This window comes from Crotalus tigris, unplaced genomic scaffold (assembly GCF_016545835.1).
Source record: "Crotalus tigris isolate CLP2741 ecotype Arizona unplaced genomic scaffold, ASM1654583v1 scf7180000017576.4783729, whole genome shotgun sequence".
NCBI lineage: Eukaryota > Metazoa > Chordata > Lepidosauria > Squamata > Viperidae > Crotalus > Crotalus tigris.
In genome coordinates, this window is record NW_024096487.1 from 4664498 (window position 1) to 4690575 (window position 26078).

Below are 26078 nucleotides of genomic sequence, written 5' to 3' on the forward strand. Positions count from 1 at the left end.
AAGCTGGAATGATGAATTATTTAAATCAGCTACTATATAATGACTATTTTAAGATTTCTCCTGACTTCAAACTGAATTTTGTGATCCCAATTCACAACAGCATTTTCAACTTCAGTGTGTTGTAACAGATCATTATGGACCACATGCTTTGGCTGCCTCAAAGGCATCTGAGTTGGTTTCTTGCCTGATGGAGTCCATTAATGAAAGAAAATCTGTACTGTATCTCTATCAAATCTCAACATATTTTTAAAGAGGGCAGTTTTGGATACTGCAGTTCCTGTAAAAGCCACAGCAATGGCTCGTTGCCTTTTAAAATGTTACAGTGGTATTTAGATTTCAGATTAAAGTGGGTACATCCAAAAATTGATGTTATTCAGGCTGTATGAGACTTCCCGGGGAATGTATTTCAATCTCAAAACATGGCCTTCTAGATCTAGTGATTTAATATTTCTTAACATCACTCATTCTTTTAATCATACAAGACAAGAAACTGCAAAATACAATTTTAAATATGGCAGGCCTCAACTGCCCTTCTTTTTTAGCATCAGACAATTTCTTATGTTTAACTCTTGGGTTTTTTTTTCTCTTACCAGATAAATCTAAATATCTCTTTCTGCCATTGTTTAAAGGGTAGTTCTGAAGTCCTGATAACTGTTCTTTCAACTAGAAAAGGCATTTTTATGATGGACTTGTAATCATGTTTTGAATAACAGAATAACAGAGTTGGAAGGGACATTGGAGATCTTCTAGTCCAGCCCCCTGCTCAAGCAGGAGCCCTATATACCATTTCAGAAAAATGGCTGTCCAGTCTCTTCTTAGAGGTCTCCAGTGATGAAGCACCCACAACTTCTGGAGGCAAGCAGTTCCACTGGTTAATTGTCCTCACTCTTGGGAAATCTCTCATTAATTCCAGGTTCCTTCTCTCCTTGATCAGTTTCCATTCATTGTTTGTTGTCTTGCCTTCTGGTTCAATTTCATTTTTATTCATCTTATTTATCATTTTCATTTATCAGAATCAACCAAGTATTGTTCTGGCCTGGATTTCACCATAATATTGGAAAAATGAGAATTTTCAGAGTACAATGATAAAGACAACACATCTGTGATAATGCTGAATATATTTATTTGTAAATATTTATTCTTGTAGAGAATGAACAGGGTTAACAATCAAGAGAAAATGTCCCCAAATCAGCAGAAAGAACTCTAAATGCTGGAGCCCTTCTCAGAAGAAAGTTTCATTTTCCCTTTGATCCTCGATTAGGAAGAAATTATGGAAGCCAGAAAGAGAAAGAGTAGGAGGTGACTCTGGATTTTACTCTCAGCCAATGTAGCTAGTGGATCTAGAAAGAAACAAGGGTGAAAATTAGATATTTGGCACACAAAGGATATGAAACTGTCTCTCATGCTGATAGAAGTGAATATTTGTAGCTCAGTGTTGAATCTAAGGGACTGGTTTGGACAAAATTCAGCAGCACTTTTTCATGTGGCTGCTGATAAAAACAGGATTGCCGACATGATCGCCATCATCCGATAACGGATATGGCACAACAAGAAGAAGAATTTGGACTGAGGGCCTTGGTGCTCTCGGAGCTTGGTTGTTTTCTTCCAGATGCTTCATTATCAAACCAGGTAATGCCATTAGTGCTAATAGGGAGTGGAGTTTGCTCTCATTTTACATGCTAGTGGCTAGTGGCATTTTATCCATCCATAACAGAAGGCAGCTAATATTTCAGAATATGCCCCCCCAAAATCTATGTCAGTGTTTCTCAACCTTGGAAACTTGAAGATGTGTAGACTTCAGCTCTCAGAATTGTCATGCTGCCTAGGGAATTCTGGGAGCTGAAGTCCACATATCTTCAAGTTCCCAAGGTTGAGAAACCCTGACCTATGTATTTGAAAGGAGGTTATTATAAAGTCCTATGAAAAATCCTCAGAATATAAAGCTCTACTAAAGCAAAGAGTGTCTTCCATACTCACTGGCATACGTTCTCCTAGTGAGATCTTTTGATTTAGATTTAAATTTTAAACAGAAAAGGAATTCAGCACATGCTAAATACCCAGAGTATGCATTCTATTGTGGACATTACTAGGAAAAAAATATTGCATAATTCCTACAATAGATGCGATGGGGAGTAATTGTATTCCATTACTTGGTGAATTGATTCATATCCTGTATATATCCTGTAGAGCAGCTTTGGGCAGTTCCAAAAGGGGCAAGAGATATAAATGAGACAAACAATCTATATGATTCTTCCGTCATCTGCAATTGCAGGCGTATGGATCTTATGCATAAGCACTCATCGAAAGCCAGCATATGGGTATCAGCATATAAATCTTTAAAAACAAAACAGGTTCATCAATAGGCAGTCAGGATTTTTTTATTGCAAATACTTATTTAAATCCTTGGCCATTAAGAGATTTAATTTAAAGGTAGAGCACTCTAAACAATCTTTATTTAGGACTATCAATGGAACTTTTTAACTCATCTCTTTTTGCCAAACTCTTGGCCACAAAAAATAGCAATGTTGGATAATTAAGAAGCAATACTTAGCCGTAACATGGGCCACAAGGTTGGCAATTATTAGGAAGAATATTATTTAGACCACTGAAACAGACAGCTTACTAATACTTATGTTTTCTTGAACGCCTTCTCTCAAACTTAATTTTCTGCATGAGGTAATGGATAAAGCAGTGTGCTCAATCTTGGCAACTTTTAGATATGTGAACTTCAACTCCCAGAATTCCCCGGGCAGAAAATATTTGAAAATGATATTGATGTTAAATAATACCAAACTGCTAATCATAAGCTTGAGCAAAAAACTAAGCAATCTGGAACCTTCATGTTTTGTTAACTTAATCCTACATGTGTCATGGTTCCGACAGATGAAACTCTTTAAAAGAACTTTGAGGCATATAAGGAAAGATATTCTTGATCTTTAGGACCAGTAGAACCTTATTCCTATCTTCAAAAGAATAGGCCTCCAAGAATGGGCATACTTACCTGATCTTTGGAGGCAGGCAACTTTTAAGAAGAGTTACCAGGTGTTCCAGAGTCAGGCAAGGTAGAATTACCAGGGACTTTAACATCACCAGATGAAACAGAGGCAGCAGGGGCAGATGGTGGAGGGACAAATGGGGCAGGGCCAGCAGAATATTGAGGACTAGGAAGAGCAGAGGGGTCTGCACCGGTAGCAGGCAAAGATTGTCCAGGGAAAAGTTGTTGTTGGGGAACTGAATCATGGTAGTTATATACGAAATTAGGTGGACTTCCATAGTTAGACTGTTGCTGCAGAACAGGAACAAAACAAAAATCCAAGATAGAGTCACATTTTTTTTGTCATTAAAAGAAACCCACTAACCATATTGAAGCCCCTGGGTGCATCTCCTTCCAAAGGCTGTCCTGCAGAGATAAGTGACATGAGTTCCTTTTCCCAGAATCTGTCTCTTTCTGCCTTCCTATTGTGGTGGATTATAGTGCCCACCAGCATTGTGATGGATCCCAAAGGTGGTACTTTTGATTCAGGTTCAAAATTCTGATGACTTTCCCCTCCCACTATCATGAGATCATATTTTTGGTGCTCAGCAATTGGCCTGCATTTACAATTGTTTGCGGTGTTTGTCATTGTTTCCATGTTCCCATGGCTGTGATTTATGACTTTTGGCAGAAACTGTCATTTACTTCCAGTTTCTAGCAAAACAACCCCCATTGGCAGCAAGAGATTCACTTAATGAGCCCGGCATTTGCTTAATGAGCTGGGGATTGGCTTTATGAAGGCCGCATTCACTTAGTGACTACAGCAAAAGAGATCATAAACTTGGGCACAGTCACTTGATGACCCAAGTTAACAACCAGCATTATTTATGGCCATAATTCCAGACTTGATTATTAGGAACACATCTATAGCAACTGGGGGGGGACAATTCCAATTTTTGCCATATTTGTATATAGGGGAAGAATATTTTTGATATTTAGGGCCAGCAGAACTTTCTCCTCTTTTCATATGAATAGACCTTCAAGTGGATATGTCACACTTTCATACTCACAGTGCCAGAGGGGGGTGGGACAGCAGACCCAGATGGTTGAGCAGGGAAAGACAAAGGTTGTTGACCTAAGTAGACTTGGGGAGGATTAAAATATCCTTGAGGCTGACCAGCATAGCTTTGGGAAGGACCAGGATAGCCGTGGGGAGGACTAGGATGGTATTGAGGAGGACCAGAGTGCTGATGATGCCTCCACTGCTGAATGAAATAATCAGAACAGAAAAGCCAAAACACAGTCACTAATCACAATTGTTTTCCACAATCTTCATTAAAAAGAACCCACCAACAATATTGAAGCCCACGGATGCTTCCAGTGGCTGTTTTTCTAACAAAGACAGATGACTTGAGGTTTCCTGTCACAGGACACGCCTCTTTCTGTCCTCCCATTGTAGTAGATTACAGTTCCCACTAGCATTGCGTCCTGGATTTGCCTGGAACTTGCACCCCAAGCATTTACCAAGTACAACTGACTTGCATAACATATTCAAAGATTTGGGACTATTCCCAGTTTCCATCTAGGTTCCTGTAAATAAGTATAGCCTTAAAGAGTGACAGACTCACTATAATGCTAACTTGGATGGACTAGAATTAATTTCACTGCAGGGAGCTGAGTCCATAGAAGAATTTGGGAAATTAAATTCTCTGGAAGAGTTTGGATTCTGGGGTGTCCATGATGGAGGGGAGGGGGAGAAAAGGGCACTGTAATGGCATGTCTACCATCTTGGCCCTGGATGTTGCTGGATGATTATTCTAACGTTTCTCTTCATGACCCAGCTATGTTGCTGTTCCCAGAATTGTGTGCTCTTTTCTCTTCCTGTTTAAAAAACTGCCACATGATTCCAACTTTATTAATATAGCTGCTAATTATTCTTCTTCACAAAAAAAAATCCTTTTAATGTTCCTCTAACCAAACCAACATTGGAATATATTCACATTTTTCCATGAAGCTTACCCAATGCTTCTTCCAGCCAGCTTTCATTATTCTCTATTATAAAGAAAAAAAAACATCAAGAGTTACTTTGCTCTTCACTTTCCTCCACCTCTCCTACAAATAGGAGAAATGAAGCCATTATTTCTATTATCTAACATTCCCCTTTTGCCTCCAGGAATCCAGAAAAATTAAAATTGTTCTTGGGTCAAATACCATGGCCACTGACTTCAGGGGAAAAACTACGAAGGTTGCTTGGCAATATGATGGAAGTGACTTCCCAGTCTAAAATACATCCCTGGTATTCACTGATCTTCACTCATCCAGATTCTAACCAAGTCCAACACTGCTTAGTTTATTATCCTTTTAATATTATTTTAAATCCTGGTGTGGGTTATGTGGGTAATACAAAACTAAGAGATTCAGCTTCATATTTCACACTAGCTGCTTTATAGCTCAATGCTGTCTGTGAACCAGACCAATATATCTTTAACTTTGGGTATGCAAGGTGATTAACCTTATTCAATCAGTTCAGGAATATATTGTTTCAAATGTTGTATTTGTAAAATGGGACAAGAAAGAAGAGAAAGAAATATGTAGAATTCAACATGAATCCATCTCATTTGCTGCTCTATTGCCATCCACTCTGCCAGAGTGAATGAGTGAAAAAAAAATGAATGAATGGATTAATGAATGAAAGTTATCATATACAAAATACCGCAATATTAAACGAATCCCAACTAAAGCAAGAGTATACTACACAGCAACAATAGCAAAGTCACAGTAAATCAGATTCACTACATGCTTAAAGTTATTACAAAGTGAATTCACTGGAATTCATATGTGACAACATAGAATTTAACAACATTTAGCCTCTATCTGACAACTAAAGAGAAAGAGACCCTAGTCATCTAGAAGACCACCAACTACTTTAACTCATTAGTTTAACTACTTTAATTCAAATAGCAATCCTGTAATGTGCAAATGAGTGTCATTTTCTTGAACAGACTTGGCTGAGAGAGGAAAAAGTAACCCTAAGGCTAATTGAAGATTTGAGCTGATTCTGCCTCCACCAAGTCTGTTATCTGGAACTGAAAGTGGTATGTGATAATATTCCCATATGCTTACCTCAAAAAATTTGAGCTACAAAGAAAAAAACAAACAGACACATAGTATTCAGAAAGGATCTTTCACACTTTTAAAATTACGTTTCCCTTTCCATAAGCTACAAATAACTTTTTAGAGACATGGTCTTCCCAATCGTTTTAACACATTCTGTGTTTCTCTACAAGGAGTCCTCATTTAGCAGCCACAACTAAGAGCACCAACTCAGTCACATAAAATGTGATAGCAACTCTGCTTACAATTTTATTTCAGGTTTCCTTTACTTTACAGTGACAGAAGGACGCAATCCCAAACAATTGGGTGAGCCCAAATAATGGGGAAGTTTTCCAGAACTCAACTCACTAGGAAGCTGATTTAAAAGGGGAAAACCTTTTACACACACACACACACACACACACACACACACACACACACACACACCCTTTGGAATACTCATCCTTGCACTAGTAAACTGATCCTCAGATATTCTACCAGATCCCTAAATGTTAACATCATCTACCTTACAGGGTAGTCCTGCACATAATTACAAACAGATAAAATATGGATGCTCATCTAATTTTATACCATTAATTCATTGACATAATTCATTGCATCAGTTTTGTACCATAGAGGATGATCTGTAGCCCATTATTCAATTCTATAACTTCCTGTCTCAATACTGGACAGCGAATCAGAAAAAGAAAGGGTTTTCTTTTTATTTACTGACTTATTGAAGACTAAAGCAAACTACGGGAGAAAAGGCACTGATTAATTAAAACAAACTCCAATCTAATCCAATTTATTTTATTTTGCCAGTCACTGTGTAGCTTCCTAATTAAGCAATTGTATAACATATCTTGGTCTGTGTGCTGAAATCCCCAAAGCTGCTTCTTCCAAAGAAAGACAACTTCACAAGCTGAATCCTGCAGGATGGTTTATTGGGAAAGGGAATTTTCATCCCCTCCACACCGGTCTAATTTCTCCTATTCTTCCTATCATTCTTGCCTTAAAATCCAGATTTTGCAAGATCAGAGAGAGATGTGACCATAATATACATACAGATAATTAACACCTTGTTACATCAAGACTGGGACAATATTGCTACTTGTTCTAATAGATCTATCTATAGTATACTTCTGCAAAGTAAGGTGAACCAATCTGAGATTGTACCCATATCTTCATCCTTTCCTAATCTAGCATTTACTTAGTTGTTTATACTTCATGTTTGAAGTTATTTATGAACAAATAATTTAAGATACCGTTTTCTTAAATTATAAAATATTCTGATAGCTAGAAAAAGGAGTTCAACTCTCTTCACAGACTTCAAGAGTTCATGGGAATAATCAAACACTTGAACCCATGGCAGCAAAATGAGAGCCTGAACAAGGGAAGAGTTTGAGAGAAGACAGAGAGAAAACTAGGTATTGCTGAAGTCAAACAGTTTTCAGACATTTCTAGGAAAAGACAACATGGCAAAATTTGTCCTTTGATGTCCATGATTCTTTCTTACATCTGTGTTCTGCTTCTTTTAAATAGGTGATAAAAGAATGGTTATCATCAGGCAAGGTCAAAAAAGTCAGAATTTTATCTCTTTGTATATCTACCATGACCATTGACTTGATATTTTTGGATTAATATACTCACCAGCTTTTCAAATTCATGAAGATCCTATGGAAAAACCAAACATGCACAAAGACCTGAATGAGAAGGCAAATACATTTCTTTCTGTCCCCATAAGTTGTGTAAAAACTTGGAAACTGAAGCCTGTAACCCTCTAATTGGGAAAGGGCAACTAAGGATGAGTTGATAATTGCAGACTGCACGGGACCAGGACCACATGAGCAGGGAAAGATGAAGCATAAAGTTTTGTGCTCTTAGCATGAACCTGCAGGAAAAACGATGAAGCATAAAGTTTTGTCCTCTTAGCATGAACCTGCACCCCATCTAATGCTATTTGCACGTGAAATGATTCTTTGACTTTTTGTAATGCAGAGTTATCCCACATCTCTGCCTGCTCTCTGGGTCTTCTAAAAGTCTACGTCACCCCTCAATCCTCTACCAAGTCCCCTACCCAATCTATCCAATCCCCCAGGGCTACTCTTCATAGTACACCTACCCCAGATTTGGGAGTGGGATTGAAAGGTACCCTATGATTTTCAGAACCACATAGGGCAGTGATGGCGAACCTTTTAGAGATCGAGTGCCCAAACCACAATCTAAAACCCACTTATTTATCGCAAAGTGCCAGGGCCGCATCAAGGGGGGTGGGGGTGGCCCACTGGGTGGGCGTGGCTGCAGTGCGCATGGCAGACTGAGTGGGCATGACTGGGGTGGACATGACCACCTTGATGTTGCTCGTGGGGAGATGCCTGTGGGGGCTGGGCAGGATTGGAGGAGATCCAGGGGGTCTCTGATGGATGGGGCAGTGGGCAGGAGGCTCACCCTGCAGGGTGAGGTAAGAGGTAGGGCAGGGGTGCCATTGCTGGAGGGCAAGGCAGGGATGGCTGCTGCCTGATACCATCAGCCCCCACACACAGAGGCCAGCGAGCACATGGGGGTACTCTACCACCTCTACTCAAGCTTGCTAGCCAGCTGCTTTACCTCCTTTGTGCTGGGTGGGGTTGCCACTCAGGTGCCAGCAGTGGCCTAATGGACCTGCGCGAGCTGGCGATGGTGGCAGGTGTGCCCACAGAGAGGGCTCTAAGTGCCGCCTCTGGCACGCGTGCCATAGGTTCGCAATCACTGAGATATGGAATTTGGGGGGGGGAGTTTCTCTCAAATAAATAGGCAAAGGTTATACTCACGGGTGGGCCAAAGTTTCTAGGGAACCACTGCAGAAAGAAGAAAAATGTGGATTTCTTTTTTGGTGAAATATTTTTAATAGAGATTTAAATGGTATAAAATGCAAGCTTGCACTCTCTCTCATTATAAATATATACATACACAGGGTATGTGTGCATAATATTTATGTCCACAAATCTTTCAATCATTTCAGTTATATTCATGTATGCATCCACTATGAAGAATCCAAGAGCTTTCACCTAAGTACATAATGCATGTAAAAATCAGGCAAAACTTTGATCCCATCACCCTATGCCTTGTAGGTTTGCCTAATAATGACCAACCACTGATGACTTTTCCTAGCAGTTGTCTTAACCCAAAATCCTTTTAGCATGAACCTGCAGAAAAATGCACCCCATCTAATGCTATTTGCATGTGAAATGAGTCTTTGATCTTTTGTAATTCAGTTATCCAAATCTCTGCCTGCTCTCTGGGTCTTTGGAAAAGTCTGCGTCACCCCTCAATCCTCTATCAAGTCCCCTACCCAATCTATCCAATCCCCCAGGGCTACTCTTCACAGTACACCTATGCCAGATTTGGGATTGGGACTGAAAGGTACCCTATGATTTTCAGAACCAGATAGGGAATTTTTTTTTTTTGGGGGGGGGGGGGTGTCTCTCAAATAAATAGGCAAAGGTTATACTCACGGGTGGGCCAGAGTTTCTAGGGAACCACTGTAGAAAGAAGAAAAATGTGGATTTCTTTTTTGGCGAAATAGTTTTAACAGAGATTTAAATGGTATAAAATGCAAGCTTGCATTCTCTCTTATATAAATGTATGCATAATATTTATGTGCACAAATCTTTCATTCATTTCAGTCATAGTCACGTATGCATCCACTATGAAAAAAACAAGAGCTTTCACCTGAGTATATAATGCACGTAAAAAGCAGGCAAAACTTTGATTCCATCATCCTATGACTTGTAGGTTCGCCTAATAATGACGAACCACTGATGACTTTTCCTAGCAGCTGTCTTAACCCAAAATCCTTTTAGGTGGGAAGTAAATTAAAACAGCATTTGGTAACCTCAGACTGCGATTAAGATGCCTATTCCTCAATGACAAAGAATTTCAGACAGGGGAGACGACTGTACTTACAGGTGGAGGTGGAGGATACTGTGGACTAGGATTTCCAAAATGAGCATTGTTGCTGTAGCCAGGGTTCCCCTACAGAAATTCAAAGATATATTACAAACTGATTTTTTTCTGCAACAAAGACAAGGAATTTTGCAACAACAACAAATATGGACTAGTGCTTTGAGAAAATTCAAAGCATTAAAAAAGAAACATGAAGCAAATACCTGGACTGCTTCAAAAGCCAGATTCAGAACACTGATTGATTGTGTATTATCAAGTCAATCTTAGCAGCCACAGAGGTAGACTTTCTCCACCACAATTGTCCCAATCTGTTCCTTCAAATCTTACAAGGTGGCACTGATCGCCACTGAAGCTAAGTCCATCCACCTTGCTGCTGCCTCTTCTTTTTCCTTTCATAATTCCCAGTACTAGGGATGGGTCTTCATGTGTGCTTGAACTAGAATAATTTGAACCTAATAATTTGTGCCTTAAGAGAGAACTACGGTTTGATTTCTTAGATCCATGTCTGTTTTCTTGGCTATCCATGGGGTATTCGCTGGGTTTTTTTTCCAATAACAAACATCAAAATCTGGAAGAGTCTGGAAAGGGATTCTAAGGAGACTCACAACTATGCATAGAAGTGACTTTAATATCCTTCCTAAGAGAGGCTTATAAGCATCCCAGATAATACCAATAAATAATGTTTAGATCCTGAATTTTCTCTGAAAGTTTTAAGTGGCATAATAAGTACTTTTGAACCCAGGAGAAAAGGTTTCTTTAAAAATGGATATCCTACGAGCAGGCAAAGGTTATACTCACTGGTGGGCCAGAATAGCTGACTTGGGCAGAACCAGGAAAGTTATCAAGCTTCTGCAGAAAGAAGAAAAACATGAACTTTTCTCTTGATTTAATTCTTTTGGGTATGCAAAAGCTGCATTTTTGGATCTTAGATATTTGACTGAAATAGCAGACTACTGTGGAGTTGATTCTTCTACCATCATCTCAAAGGTTACTGCTTGATTTCAAAATACGGATATATTTTCTAAGTAAACATATGCCTTAAATAAATATACTTCCTCAGTAAATAAAATAGGGACCAGCAACTTTGACATGGATGAAAGAACTCTTTTGGGTCATCCAGTTGATCACTTGCTCCTTCAGACATAATGGGGTGAACTCTGATCAATTTTTCCAGCTGTTGTCTTACCCCAAGAACCCTCCTAGGTGAGAAATATTCCTCCTGGGGAGGAAAGCTATGGCAAATCTAAACAGCATTCTAAAAAGCAGAGACATCACCTGCCAACAAAAGTGCGTATAGTCCAGGCCATGGTTTTCCCAGTTGCAATGTATGGCTGTGAAAACTGGACCATAAGAAAGGCTGAGCGCAAAAGAAGTGAGGCCTTTGAACTATGGTGCTGGAGAAGACTCCTGTGAGTCCCTTGGACTGCAAGGCGTTCAAACCGGTCAGTCCTAGAAGAGATCAACCCCGACTGCTCTTTAGAAGGCCAGATCCTGAAGTTGAAACTCAAGTACTTTGGCCACCTAATGAGAAGGAAGGATTCACTGGAGAAGAACCTAATGCTGGGAAAGATTGAGGGCAATAGAAGAAGGCGACGACAGAGAATGAGGTGGCTGGAGGGAGTCACTGAAGCAGTAGGTGTGAATTTAAATGGACTGCAGAAGATGGTAGAGGACAGGAAGACCTGGAGGAACATTGTCCATGGGGTCGCGACGGGTCGGACACGACTTCGCAATTAACAACATTCTTCAAAAAAAAAAAACAATAAATAAAGAATGAAGGGAAAAGAGGAAAATAACATATTGTACTTACAGGATCAGAGACCTGTGTATTATAGTTTGTGGGAACATTGTAGCTTTGGGAGTCAGGGTACCCCTGTAGAAATGCAAAAATACATTGATACACCTCTTATTTTCCCAACAAAGAGAAGGGCGTGTCTGGGAGGGGATTCAGTTGAGGCCCACCTATGGTTCCCCTCGATGTTACTTGCATGGGAGAGTAAATTTCTGAAACTCTGGGCTGCTGTCTTTCTCCTCAAATGGTCAATGCATGGGTGAGACATCCCCAGTGAATAAAAATAATGATGTCCTTCCGGTTTCGTTCCAACCATGATGGGCCTTTGGGTGAGCAAGATGTCAGGCTTGGTTGTGCCACGCTGGAAGGCAGGCAGAATATGACCAACCAACTGCCCCTGTGTGTGTGTGTGTGTGTGTGTGTGTGTGTGTGTGTGTGTCCAGATTTCTGGTAACAGTCAGAAATATCAAAGAAACTCTTTTACTTACTGGAGGTGGAGGTGGAGGATTTGGAATATTATTCTGTAAAAGGAAAACAAATAATCACGAATTAATTAATCTGTTTTAGTCTGACACACAAAGTTATACTGCAATTAATCTGTTGATAGAAGGAAACCAAGGGATGGAAACATTTAACTTCGCTAAACAACATAACAAAAAGGCCTGAAAACCATTGCTGGCCTGGCTTTCCAGTTGATTGGAAGCCAAAACCAGACCAAACACATTTGAACACAATACGGGAGCCCAATCAATTTTTGTTGCAAGCTACAAAATTCAAATTTGTTATTAAAAGTATGCAAAAAAAAAAAGTTTCTGGTCAGAACAGAAGCATTGATTTGATTGAGATCATCAGTCCAGTTAGTATTTGAAATCCTTTTGGAAAATTGTGGCATTCAATGAGACTGAACAATTAGATTCAGAAAAATGACATGGATTTGAATAAGACTGGATCTCTCCAGTGAAGCCTTATGAAGCCCTATTTGTTAAGTCTAATAGTTCAGTAGGACACAAGAATGACCAATTTAGTCTGGGATTAACCCTCAGGGTTTGAGCCAAAGGGGCCATCCCATCCCACAAGTGTACCTTTCCTTAAATTAAGGTTTCGTGTCACCTGGGCATCTGTGCCAAGCACAGAAATCAACATCAATAATCAGATAAATGAGTCTCTCTTACAATATAACCCAATTTGTTCATTCTTTTGTTTCTTAGGACTATCGCCTTAATTATAAACTTAGCAGTTCTGCGTACAATAAGTACATTTGAACCCAGGAGAAAAGGTTTCTTTAAAAATGGATATCTTGAGAGCAGGCAAAAGTTATACTCACTGGTGGGCCAGAATAGCTGACTTGGGCAGAAGCAGGAAAGCTACCAGGCTTCTGCAGAAAGAAGAAAAACATGAACTTTTCTCATGATTTAATTCTTTTTGGTATGCAAAAGCGGCACTTTTAGATCAAGACCGTGCAAACCAGGACAAAGAAAAATGTTAAAACAGTGTTTTATTCCCCTCCTATATTTCAAAATAATAGATTATCTACCTATCTGCTCATACTCTTTTAGAGGTTTACTTATTCATTTATTTATATATATATATATATATATATATATATATATATATATATATATATAAAACCTTAAGATATATACAAATAGATATATGCAAATCTACATTCTACAGCCAAATGCATGTATGTGCATAATATTTGTTCCCCTAAAATATTCTAATTAGGAGCATTAAAAAAAACCTTAATATTCTAACTTTATAAGAAGAAGATTTTTAAAACCCAGTTTTCTGTAAACCTAGGCTCTCTTAGTTATTTGACTGAAAGAGCGGACTACTGTAGAGTTGATTCTTCTACCATCATCTCAAAAGTTACTGCTTGATTTCAAAATACAGATACATTTTCTAAGTAAATATATGCCCTAATTAAATATACTTCCTCAGTAAATAAATAGGGACCAGCAATTTTGATTGTGGATGAAATAACTCTTTTGGGTCATCCAGTTGATCACCAGCTCCTTCAGACATAATGGGGTGAACTGTGACCAATTTTCCAGCTGTTGTCCTACCCCAAGAACCCTCCTAGGTGAGAAATATTTGAAACCTATTCTTCAAAAAAAACCAATAAATAAGGAATGAAGGGAAAAGAGGAAAATAACATATTGTACTTACAGGATCAGAGACCTGTGTATTATAGTTTGTGGGAACATTGTAGCTTTGGGAGTCAGGGTACCCCTGTAGAAATGCAAAAATACATTGATACACCTCTTATTTTCCCAACAAAGAGAAGGGCGTGTCTGGGAGGGGATTCAGTTGAGGCCCACCTATGGTTCCCCTCAATGTTACTTGCATGGGAGAGTAAATTTCTGAAACTCTGGGCTGCTGTCTTTCTCCTCAAATGGTCAATGCATGGGTGAGACATCCCCAGTGAATAAAAATAATGATTTCCTTCCGGTTTCGTTCCAACCATGATGGGCCTTTGGGTGAGCAAGATGTCAGGCTTGGTTGTGCCACGCTGGAAGGCAGGCAGAATATGACCAACCAACTGCCCCTGTGTGTGTGTGTGTGTGTGTGTGTGTGTGTGTGTGTGTGTGTCTGTCCAGATTTCTGACAGCAGTCAGAAATATCAAAGAAACTCTTTTACTTACTGGAGGTGGAGGTGGAGGATTTGGAATATTATTCTGTGAAAGGAAAACAAATAATCACGATTTAATTAATCTGTTTTAGTCTGACACACAAAGTTATACTGCAACTAATCTGTTGATAGAAAGAAACCAAGGGATGGAAACATTTAACTTCGCTAAACAACATAACAAAAAGGCCTGAAAACCATTGCTGGCCTGGCTTTCCAGTTGACTGGAAGCCAAAACCAGACCAAACACATTTGAACACAATACGGGAGCCCAATCAATTTTTGTTGCAAGCTACAAAATTCAAATTTGTTATTAAAAGTGTGCAAAAAAAAGTTTCTGGTCAGAATAGAACCATTGATTTGATTGAGATCATCAGTCCAGTTAGTACTTGAAATCCTTTTGGAAAATTGTGGCATTCAATGAGATTGAACAATTAGTTCCAGAAAAAATGACATGGATTTCAATAAGACTGGATCTCTCCAGTGAAGCCTTATGAAGCCCTATTTGTTAAATCTAATAGTTCAGTAGGACACAAGAATGACCAATTTAGTCTGGGATTAACCCTCAGGCTTTGAGCCACAGGGGTCATCCTATCCCACAAATTATCTTTCCTAAAATGCAGGTTTCATCTCACCTGGGCCTCTGTGCTGAGCACAGAAATCAACAAAGCCGCAGCCACGAAAGAGAGCACCATTGTTCTCAGCTTGAGGGTTCCTTCCCCAAATGAGAAAGTGCCCTATCTACCAATGCGTGGATTGAGGATGGATCTTTATTGATGTATCAGGACAAGCCAGACTGCCCAAACTGAAAAGATCTATTGATCATGCCTCCAAATTACCTTATCAGTTGAGAAAGGTTAGAAGGATTTATTCATCACACAGAAGGACTAGTGCCAACTGAAACATTTTTATAGGGTGATTTATCCGATAATGAACTTGACTTGTAAGAAAATATTGATGAAATGTCATCTCTAATTTATGGGATGACAAGCAAGGATCTTGACAGAGTTAAACACTGGACGCTATCTAACAAAATGAAATTCAATGGTGAAAAAAGTAAGGTTCTACATTTAGGCAAGAAAAACCAAATGTACAGGTATAGTATAGGAGGTACCTTGCTCAATAGTAGTAACTGTGAGAGGGACCTTGGAGTCCTAGTGGACGATCACCTAAATATGAGCCAGCCATGTGCTGCAGCTGCCAAAAAAGCCAACACAGTATTAGGCTGCATTAACAGAGGGATAGAATCAAGATCTCGTGAAGTGTTAATACAACTTTACAATGTCTTGGAATACTGCATCCAGTTTTGGTCACCACAATGTAAAAAAGATGTTGAGACTCTAGAAAGAGTACAGAGAAGAGCAACAAAGATGATCAGGGAACCGGAGGCTAAAACATAAAAAGAATGGTTGCTGGAATTGGGTATGTCTAGTTTTAATGAAGAGAAGGACGAGGAGTGACATGATAGCAGTGTTCCAGTATCTCAGGGGCTGCCACAAAGAAAAGGGAGTCAAGCTATTCTCCAAAGCACCTGAAGGCAGGACAAGAAGCATGGGATGGAAGCCAATCAAGGAGAGAAGCAACTTAGAACTAAGGAGAAAGTTCCTGACAGTTAGAAGAATTAATCAATGGAACAACCTGCCTCCAGAAGTTGTGAATGCTCCAATACTGGAAGTTTTTAAGAAGAGACTGGACAGCCATTTGTCTGAAATGGTATTGGGTTTCCTGCCTGAGCAGGGAGTTGAACTCGATGACCTTCAAGGTCCCTTCCAATTTTTATTATTATTATTATCAATCATCGCACAGTCAGCCAGATGTTCAGACTGGATTTGGCATTTTGTCTACCTATCGAGTCCTTACCAAGGACCTGGGATAGGCAGATGTGGATGTTTGATGGTATTACAGGTATCGTCGCAGGATGGAATATTATTATTATTATTATTATTATTATTATTATTATTATTATTATTATTATTATTTTAAAGTGGAGACTTTCTGAAAAGCTATTTGTGGTTTAAAAGCTTTTCCTGGTTTTGTCTTGTTTAATCATCTTATCTTAATCTTTTGATTATCTTAATTCCTTAGACTTCTTTTCATTCTCATTGTGGGAGGGAATTTGAGGCAAGAGAGATCTCTGCCCACCTTGCAAGGACCTCTTTTAAATATGTGAAGTGTGATATGGACTAGTGCTTTGAGAAAATTCAAAGCATTAAAAAAGAAACATGAAGCAAATACCTGGACTGCTTCAAAAGCCAGATTCAGAACACTGATTGATTGTGTATTATCAAGTCAATCTTAGCAGCCACAGAGGTAGACTTTCTCCACCACAATTGTCCCAATCTGTTCCTTCAAATCTTACAAGGTGGCACTGATCGCCACTGAAGCTAAGTCCATCCACCTTGCTGCTGCCTCTTCTTTTTCCTTTCATAATTCCCAGTACTAGGGATGGGTCTTCATGTGTGCTTGAAGTAGAATAATTTGAACCTAATAATTTGTGCCTTAAGAGAGAACTCCGGTTTGATTTCTTAGATCCATGTCTGTTTTCTTGGCTATCCATGGGGTATTCGCCGGATTTTTCTCCAATAACAAGCATCAAAATCCCTGCTCAAAATTACCCACATCCTAGTCATCTCTCCTTTTAACTATTGCCATGTGCTTTACATGGGGCTTCCACTGAAAAGTATCTGGAACCTCCAATTGGTTTATTTATTTATTTATGAGACTTATATACCACTTTAAGTGCAAGCACTCTCTAAGCAGTGTACACCAGTAAGCAATGTATATATATATTTACATTGCCCCCAACCATCTGGGTCCTCATTCTACCTTCCCCGGAAGGATGGAAGGCTGAGTCAACCTTGAGCCGGTGAGATTTGAACCGCTGACCTGCTGAACACAGTCAGCTAAAGTGGCCTGCAGTACTGCACTCTAACTGCTGCGCCACCTCGGCTCATTGCAGTGGCTCAATTGGTTTTGTATAGGACTAGATGTGCATATGAGTCATATCTCCTGCAGGAGCAGCATTGGCTGTCATTTTGCTTCCTGGTCCAGTTTAAGGTGCTGGTTGTTACCTTCAAAGTCCTATCTGCTTGGGACCTGGTTATTTGAAAGGCCACTCTTTTCCCAGTCATATCTAATCAAATCACTGAAGCAGCAAGGCAAGGAAAATTATGGGTTCGCTCTCCTAAGGAGGTCCAGGTAGCAGGACCAAGAAAAAGGGCCTTCTCCATGGTGGTTCTCTCCCTGCTTAACATTATCCCTGCAGAGATAAGATTGGCCCCCACTTTGACACCCTGTCATAAGGCAACATGAAGACATGGTGTTATCAATAGTCCTGAGAACCCCAGATTGGGATGGAGTCCATCAACTACTTCTTTGTTCTCAACAGGGGGTTGAGGATTATTGTTTTTTTATTGGTTAAAGGATAACCTGTTAATACACATCATAAAAGATTAAGATTAGCATGCAGATGAAATTATATTTCCATGAAAACTGAAATCATATTATTAAAAATTAAATTATCCCACTATTCTGGTTTAGGAGAGAATATTAAAATCAAGGCATTTCACCTTCTCCTATTCCTGGAAAGGTACATAAACTTTTCTTGACCAAGAATGGGCAATTGTCTTCTGGACATACAATAAGAATGAAATGTATTCACCTCTGAGATCACAGAATGCGAAAGGGATTTTTATTTTGGAACTTCTTGAGGAAATCAAGGTAATGTTGGGAACATTGTTAAAAAGTCTATAAGAGACTGTGGTCTACAGAAAGATAATGAATATGCAGGATAGATATATTTGTAGCATTAAGCTCAAAGTATGCTTAGATGATGGGCTTGTAATCATGTTTTCATTTATCAGAATCAAGCAGTGAAGTGGCCTGAACCTCACTATAATATTGGAAAAAGTATAATTTTCAGAGCACAATGATAAAGACAACTCTCTGTGATAATGCTACACATATTTATTTGCAAATGTTTATTCCTGTAGAGTATCCAGTGTTCACAATTAAGAGAAAGTGCCCTAAAATCAACAGAAAGAAGTAGGATTGCTGGAGTCCTTCTCAGAAGAGAGTTGTAGTTCCCCTTTGATCCTTGATTAAGAAGAAATTATGGAAGCTGGCAAGAGAAAGTATCTGGGGTGGCTCTTTTTTTATTCTTCACAAATGCAGTTGGAGAGTCTAGAACAAAAAAGAATGAAAGTGAAATAGTTGGCATGAAAAGAGTATGCATTTGACTTGTACCCATCCATCATACAAGCCAGCTAATATTTCAGAGTTTTGTCTTCAACTTCCCCTCACTCTCAGTAACAATGCCCCCCATTCATCTACATATTTGAAAGCAAGTTGTTGTAAAATCTTAGGAAAAATCCACACCGTGTAAAGCTCTACTAAAGAAAGAATATCTTCCACACTCACCAGCATACGTTTTCCTAGTGAGATGCTTTGATTTATACTTCCTGGAAAAGTAAAAACCAAAAAGTAATTCAGTGTGAAGTAATTGAAATGTTCATTCTATTCTGGATATTAGTAGTAAAGGTGTATTGTTTAATTGTTACAATAGACATGTTGGGGATTAATTATATTGCATTGTTTGGTAAATTGATGCAACTCAATTTACTCAGTATCCTGTAGAGAAGCTTTAGACCATTCCAACAGAGGCAAGATATTTAAATGAGACAATGTGCAGTCTACATGACTGTTCCATCCTCTGCAATTGCGGCCATACCAATCCTATGCATAAGCACTCATGGATAAATAAGCATATGGGTATCAGTATTTAATTCCTTAAAAATTATACCCTTATATTGCTTAGAAGAGCTGACTAGTAATCCCTAAAAACAGCTGAAGGAAATTTTCAGATAACAATCACAGCAGTAATAGAGGCTGTTCTCACTTACCAATGGTAATTGGGATGAGAACCTCTTGATGCTAAACAATGCATTGTAACACACATCATCATATCAGACTTAAAACAGCAGTTGTGGCAGTTCCAACTGTTAGATGAATCCCACATAGTTGTAGCATCCCATAATCTCAGGATTGCCATTTGTGTTCTCCTGCCAGTTTCCCCACAGACTATGCTTGCCAGAAGATGATAACAAAGGCCACCAATGATGATTGTGTGACTGAATGATGGTACAATATCTGTAACTATTTGGATCTTTGAATTGTCACTGAGCAACTGTACATGAACGAAGGACTACCTGTATTTCTGCCTTTGAGTTTTGACTCCTGGCAATTGCCTATACTAAACCCTGCAGGGCGTTTTTTTGCATGGGGTTTCAATTTTGCCATTGGGTCCTTCCTGAGACTGAGAGAAAGGGACTGGTCCAAAGTCACCTAGCTAGCTTCATGCCAAAGGCAGAACTGAAACTCATAGTCTCCTAGTTTCTAGCCCAGTATTTTAACCACTGCATCAAACTGGCTCTCTACCTGTACACCATTATCTATTCCCCCAATCAGCTGCTGGACTAAACCAAAGATATTTCCCCAGGAATAGAAAGTGAAATTACTCACTAGCTCAGTTGTATCTTCAGGAGACTAAAAGAAGAAGAATAGATGTTACTTGTACTGTATACCAACATACCCTAAAAGACCTTTTCGTCCCAAATAATTTCTTACAAAGTCTTAATTTGTGCTTGGGAAGACTAAGGATAAAGCCCAGCAATTACCGTAATTTCCAGCATATAAAACGACTCGGCGTATAAGATGACCCCCGACTTTGGCACTGATTTGCATGCTTTAGAAAGTAGTCTTATACGCCGGAAAATACGGTACTTGGATTTTAACAGGCTGTATTAAAAATGTTTCCAAAAGACATACTAGCAAATGGAGCTTTTTGGCTTAGTATTCAAAGACTGCAAAAGACAAATGAGATGCTGTTCAGAGGAGGAATAAAACATGGAAAATGGGACCAAAGGAACCCTCACCTGGGATTTGACCTGTGAAGATTTCTGAGAAGTCTGGAAAAGGAAAAGTGAAAATTCTCATCAATGTAAAAGATTGGAAGAGTTGCTTGTTTTGGAGAAAACAAGTTTTTGAATTACAGCAATGTTTATGAAAGAAATATTTCCCTGGGATTATAATACAGGTGATAGTTGAAAGCTGAGGAATCATTCTAGAAAAGGAAGTAATTACTCCTGGAACAAAATAGTGAAAATGTTGGTAAATATATTTTATGTTGGCAGCTGATTCATCAATGGACAGGCAGGTCCTTTTGGTTGTAAATAATTATTAGAGTCCTTTGCTATTAAGAGATTTAATTTAAAGGCAGAGGATCTTGTTGTATTCTAAACAAAAGCTACTCATCTCTTTCTGCCCAGGCTTTGGCCACAAAGAAGTAGCAATCTTGGAGCCATTAAAAAACAATGCTAAGCTACAATGCAGAAAGAAGAAATTTCTTCCCACCTTCAAAGGAATAGACCTTTAAAAATTGACACACCTTTATACTTACCTGATCTGTGGAGACAGAAGTATTTTCGCCAGTGTAACCAGGTGTTCCAGAGGCAGCAGACTCAGGTCCTTCAGAGGCAGGCAATGCAGATGTACCAGGGGGTTTAGCACCAGGTGAAAGAGAGGCTGAAGGCCCAAGATATGGAAAGGCAGCACGGGTATATTGTGCAGAGGGAGGAGGGGCACGTTTTGCAGGAGTAGCAGGGGCACGTGGTGCACCAGGGGCGGGGGCACGTGCTGCACAAGGACAAGGGGCACGTAGTGCATTGGCAGCAGGAGCACGTGGTACCCCGGTGACAGGGACACGTGTTACACCAGTGGCAGGGACACGTCGTGCACAGGGACAAGGGGCACGTGCACCAGTGGCAGGGGTACGTGATGCGTAGGGACAAGGGGCACGTGGTACACCAGCAGGAGCACGTTGTGCACAGGGACAAGGGGCATATGGTGTACTAATGGCAGGGGCATATGGTACACCAGTGGCAGGGGCACGTAGTGCACAAGGACAAGGGGCACGTGGTACACCAGTGGCAGGAGCCTGTGGTACACCAGCATAAGGGACATGTGGTGCAAGGGGACGGCTGTCACTTTGTGCATAGACAGAAGAGGAAGCTTGTGCAGGGCCAGCAAAATATTGAGGACTAGGAGGAGCAGCGGGAAAATACTCAGTTTGTACATTATCACCAGGCAAACGTTGTGTAGACAAAGACTGTTCAGGGGGAACTGAACCATAATAGCTCTCCATCATAGGTGGATTCGCATAGTTAGACTGTTGCTGCAGAGCAGAAAAAAAAATGAACCAAAGTACAAGATGTAGCAATAGCACTTACACTTATATACTGCTTCACAGTGCTTTACATGCTTCTCTAAGCAGTTTACTGAGTCAGCATATTACCCCCAACAATCTGGATCCTCATTTTATGAACCTTGGAAGGATGGAAGACTGAGTCAACCTTGAACAGGTGAGAATTGAATTGCCAAACTTCTGGCAGCCAGCAGTCAGCAGAAGTAGCCTGCCGTACTGCACTCTAATCACTGCACCACCGTGGCTCATATAGACACTGATCTTGTTGATTTCCCACAATCTACATTAAAAGAAAACCAGCAACAATATTGAAGTCCATAGATGTATCTCCTTCAAATGGTTTATGCCCTCAAATCTTTCTTATATTTCATTTATATAATAAAATATAAGCCCAGAGTTGCTTTTCAGAATGAGATAGGCAGCTTATACTTAATATGTTTACATAGACCCAAATATAAAGAGAGAAAGAACTTTAACCTACATACATAACATTTTCCTCAAACAACTACACATATTTAGAAAGACAGAGAGCAGAAATAGCTAAATATACACTGAGGCAAGCAGACAATTTTTTAAAATGCTAAATGAGGCTGCCATGTCTAAGAGTATAATTTATCACAGCCAACAGTAAGCAATTAAAGACAGATAAATAGGGAAAAAAATAAAAGCAACATGTTTAAATTTTAGAACAACAAAGGCTTCTCAAAATATGCTGCTTTGTTTCAGAATACAGTACTTCAGAATACAATACTTTGCAATAGTGGCAAATCTGTAGTTTGGATAAAGGATAAGGCTGAAGTTTCGTTCTCTGAGCTTGTGGGTTGGTTTCTGAATGTTTCATTACCATTAGCCTGGTAACAAAATGTTCGGAAACCAACCCACAAATTCAGAGAACAAAACTTCACCCTCACAGTATACTTTCTTAATAAATCAGTAAGTAAATAAATGCACCTAAATAGTATCTAAATATGGTTTCTAAGGAACAAAAATATGGTGATCTCCAAATGGATGTAAACATTATTTTGGGTTGTAGGCTTGACAACCCCAACTGTTTTGCATGCTGTGGAGTGAATTGTGAACAGAATATAATCAAAAAAGTCAAGTTGGTGGTGGTGGTGGCTACAGTGAGGAAAGCTCCATCAATATTTTATGTGTGTTGCACAAACAATGTGCATAAAAAACAGAGAAAGTTTTGACTACACCATCATGGCCTCAATTGTGAGTTTTTTGCCCAATCCCTCAACAATTTTCCTGGCAGCTGTCTTAACCCAATGGGACTCTTGGGTGGGTACAGGCAGTGGTGGGATTCAAATATGTGAACAACCAGTTCTCTGTGTGGATGCTGCTTCTGAAGTCCATTCTGGGCCTGGGCAACAAAAAATTAGCTACCGGTTCTGCCGGAGTGGTGTGAACCGGCTGAATCCCACTACTGGGTACAGGTAGTCATCAACATAAGACCACAATTGAGTCCAAAATTTCCATTGCTAAGCAACATAGATGTTGAGTTTTGACCTATTTTATGACCTTTCTTTCCACACTTGATAAATAAATTACACAGTCTTTAAGTTAGTAACATTGTGGTTAAGTGAATCTGGCTTCTCCATTGACTCTGCTTGTCAAAAGGTCGCAAAAGATGATTACATGACCCCAGGATATGTCATAAATACATGCCAGTTACCAAGGGTTCAAATTTTGATCACGTGACCAGGGAGATGCTGCAATGATCATAAGTATGAAAAACGGTCATGTCACTTTTTTCAGTTCTGTTGAATGTCAAACAGTCACTAAACAAATGGTTGTAAATTGAGGACTACCTGTACTTGGAAACAGAATTTTGATTTCCTCAACACATTTCCTCAACGAAGGCAAAGAAAATAAGTAGGCCAAGGAAAAATCATACTGTTGGTATTGTGGATTAGGGTTTGCAAAATCGAGATTCTCCCTGAAGCCAGGGTTCTTTTACAGAAATTCAAAAATACATTACAAACCAGCGCTTTCTGCAACAAAGGGAAGGAAGAGTTTGGGAGGGGATTTTTAAGGAGACTCACAACTAAATCCGCACATATAGAGGCCCTTAATATCCTTCCTAGGCAAGGCTTATAGGCATCCAGGATAATACTAATAAATAATGTTTACATTCCTCATTGCCTCTAAAAGATGGAAGTGGCATACGCTGGAGTCTTGCCTAATTTTACCCTTACAACAACTGTAAGGAAAGATGCTATAGGTCATCTTTGTTTAGCAACTGCCTCAGACCGAGAGTTACAACAGTGAAGAAAAGGTAGCTTTGGGACCATCACCTGCGTATACAACTTTCGCAGCATCTTCACCATAAAGTCAGTTAGTACACATTATCCTGGATCAAATTGTAAGCATAGTCACAGTTCTGTGGTTTTTCATTTAGCAGTTACTTTGCTAACTGATCCCAATTGCAGTCATAAAATGAGGATTGCCTGTACTAGTGGCTCTTGATTAAAAGATCCTACCTGTAGTAGTTTTCACATTATTTTTACTTTAAATAAACTTTGTTATAAGATCCTGCAGCAGTAAGGAGTGAAGTGAGGACACTCCAGATGTCTGTCTTCCTTCTCTGTCCTCAAGCAGTGTTTGTCTCAATACAATCCCCTAGAGCTACCCTTGATAGTATACCTATCCCAGATTTGGAAGCCCCTACCCTTGAATGGGACCCTAGGATTTTCAGGGCTGGGTAGTTTTATCTATCTATCTATCTATCTATCTATCTATCTATCTATCTATCTATCTAGCTAGCTAGCTAGCTATCTAGCTATCTAGCTATCTATCTATCATGTCTAAGACTAAAAATCAAGCTTGTCAGATGCTATATTTTTTCTATCCTGCTCTATGGAGTAGAAAGTTGGTCTCTGACAGAAGGCCACCTGAAGAGACTAGAAGCATCTGAAATGTGGATTTACTGGCAGCTGTTATGTATAAGCTGGGTTGACAAGATCAGAAATGAGATGATAAGCCACCTGGGAAAGCTAAGGGAAATTATCAAAACAATTAAAAAATGAAAATTAGAATATTTTGGACATGTGATGCGACACCCAGAAAAATACGGCATACTCCATTTAACCCTCCAGGGAAAGATTGAAGGCAAACGAGGTCCAGGCAGAAGAAGAACATCATGGCTTCAAAATCTAAGGGACTAGTTTGGACAAAACTCAGCAACACTTTTTTGTGTGGCTGCTGATAAAAACAGAATCGCCAACATGATCGCCAACGTCCGATAATGGATATGGCACAACAAGAAGAAGAAGATCTATCTATCTAGACCATCAGCCTAACTGAATACTTCAAATCGCTTTGAAAAATTGTGGCATCTAATGGCACTGTCCGATTTGGTTTAGAAAAAATCATTCCGTTTAGATATGTACTTGAATAGAGTTTAAACTGGATCTCTTTAGTGAAACTTTATACAAGCCTATATGTTACATCTAAGATTTCAGTAGGACCCAAAGGCTACCTGTTTAGTGTGGGATTAACCCAAAGAGTTTGAGCGATAGGGGTTCCTCCGTCATCCCATATGTTACCTTTCCTAACATGCAGGTTTCACCTCACCTGGGCATCTGTGCTGAACACAGAAATCATTAAAGCAGCAACCATGCAGGACAGCTTCATTTTTCTCAGCTTGAGGTTTCCTTCCCCAGATGAGAAAGTATGTATGAATATGCAAGTGAAGGATGGATATTTATTGATGTATCAGCACAAGCCAGACTGCCCAAAGTGAAAGCAGCAATTGATGGTGCCTTCAAATTATCTTATCAGTTGAGAAAGGTCGGAAGGATTTGTTCTCTACAAGGAAAAATCTGGTGCCAACTGAAACATTCTTTCACACTGCAGGTAAATTTTCTCGAGAATGAACTTGATCTGCCACAAAATATCAACAAATGTCCCTCTCCAATTTATCTGATGATAAGCAAAGTGGCCAGTTTCTGAAAGGCCATTTGTAGTTCAGAACTTTTCTCTGATTTTGTGGTGTCATACAACTGACTTATATTTTGATTGCCTTATTTTAGTTCCTTGGATTTCTTTTCCTTCTCATTGGGGAGGGGGGAAAGGGGTTTTAAGAGGGAGGGGTCTCTTGCCATCTTTCAAGAACCTCTTAAATATCTGAACTGTAGTATGGACAGCTACTGTAAGGAAATTCAGAAGATTAAAAAGGGATACAAAGTGGCTAACTGTCCTGTTTCAAAAGCCTGATGCTGAGCTTTGATTGATTGATTGATTATGTGCCATCAATGCGAGATCAGTCTAATCAACCACATAGGTAGATTTATAGATGTCTGCAGGATAAGTGTTCCTAGCTCGGTCCTTCAAGTTTTATAATGGGGCACTCATGAAACCAAGTCCATCCACCTTCCTG

General features: G+C 39.5%; 3 protein-coding genes across 8 annotated transcripts in view; 1 reads left to right on the forward strand and 2 right to left on the reverse strand.

The window, feature by feature from the left end:
- LOC120315353 overlaps nt 1–26078 on the forward strand; it is a 119389-nt gene that overhangs the window by 7358 nt on the left and 85953 nt on the right. The window lies entirely within an intron of this gene.
- LOC120315329 (extensin-like) lies at nt 1102–15195 on the reverse strand. Of its 6 annotated transcripts, none has more exons than XM_039359524.1 (16): nt 15069–15195; nt 14450–14482; nt 13974–14036; nt 13129–13179; nt 12293–12325; nt 11823–11885; nt 10811–10861; nt 10013–10081; nt 9562–9588; nt 8878–8904; nt 7718–7741; nt 6098–6112; nt 4994–5026; nt 4045–4236; nt 3002–3286; nt 1102–1340 (listed from the first exon to the last, which is right to left on the reverse strand). In XM_039359524.1, the coding sequence occupies exons 1-15, from the start codon at nt 15126–15128 to the stop codon at nt 3026–3028; spliced, it is 1002 nt and encodes a 333-aa protein (XP_039215458.1). In that variant the 5' UTR covers nt 15129–15195; the 3' UTR covers nt 1102–1340; nt 3002–3025. The 6 variants fall into 6 exon arrangements, with proteins under 6 accessions (XP_039215458.1, XP_039215448.1, XP_039215494.1 ...); XM_039359514.1 differs by having other exon boundaries at nt 4045–4239; XM_039359560.1 differs by lacking the exon at nt 3002–3286 and adding an exon at nt 3360–3400 and having other exon boundaries at nt 4045–4239.
- LOC120315347 (predicted GPI-anchored protein 58) lies at nt 18380–25432 on the reverse strand. Its single transcript, XM_039359568.1, has 6 exons — nt 25274–25432; nt 20891–21664; nt 20367–20399; nt 19954–19977; nt 18853–18893; nt 18380–18615 (listed from the first exon to the last, which is right to left on the reverse strand). The coding sequence occupies exons 1-5, from the start codon at nt 25331–25333 to the stop codon at nt 18885–18887; spliced, it is 900 nt and encodes a 299-aa protein (XP_039215502.1). The 5' UTR covers nt 25334–25432; the 3' UTR covers nt 18380–18615; nt 18853–18884.

Excerpts from the sequence above, each read along its gene's own strand:
- LOC120315329 (XM_039359514.1), bottom strand. The coding sequence starts at position 15,128 with ATGGTGCTCTCTTTCGTGGCTGCGGCTTTGTTGATTTCTGTGCTCAGC. Across the intron at positions 14,037-14,449 it reads ATCCTCCACCTCCACCTCCA|GGGTACCCTGACTCCCAAAG; the intron begins GTAAGTAAAAGA and ends GCATTTCTACAG. Across the intron at positions 12,326-13,128 it reads TCAGCTATTCTGGCCCACCA|AATAATATTCCAAATCCTCC; the intron begins GTGAGTATAACT and ends TTCCTTTTACAG.
- LOC120315347 (XM_039359568.1), bottom strand. The coding sequence starts at position 25,333 with ATGAAGCTGTCCTGCATGGTTGCTGCTTTAATGATTTCTGTGTTCAGC. Across the intron at positions 21,665-25,273 it reads TGTTCAGCACAGATGCCCAG|CAACAGTCTAACTATGCGAA; the intron begins GTGAGGTGAAAC and ends TCTGCTCTGCAG. Across the intron at positions 19,978-20,366 it reads CTTCACAGGTCAAATCCCAG|TCTCCTGAAGATACAACTGA; the intron begins GTGAGGGTTCCT and ends TTCTTCTTTTAG.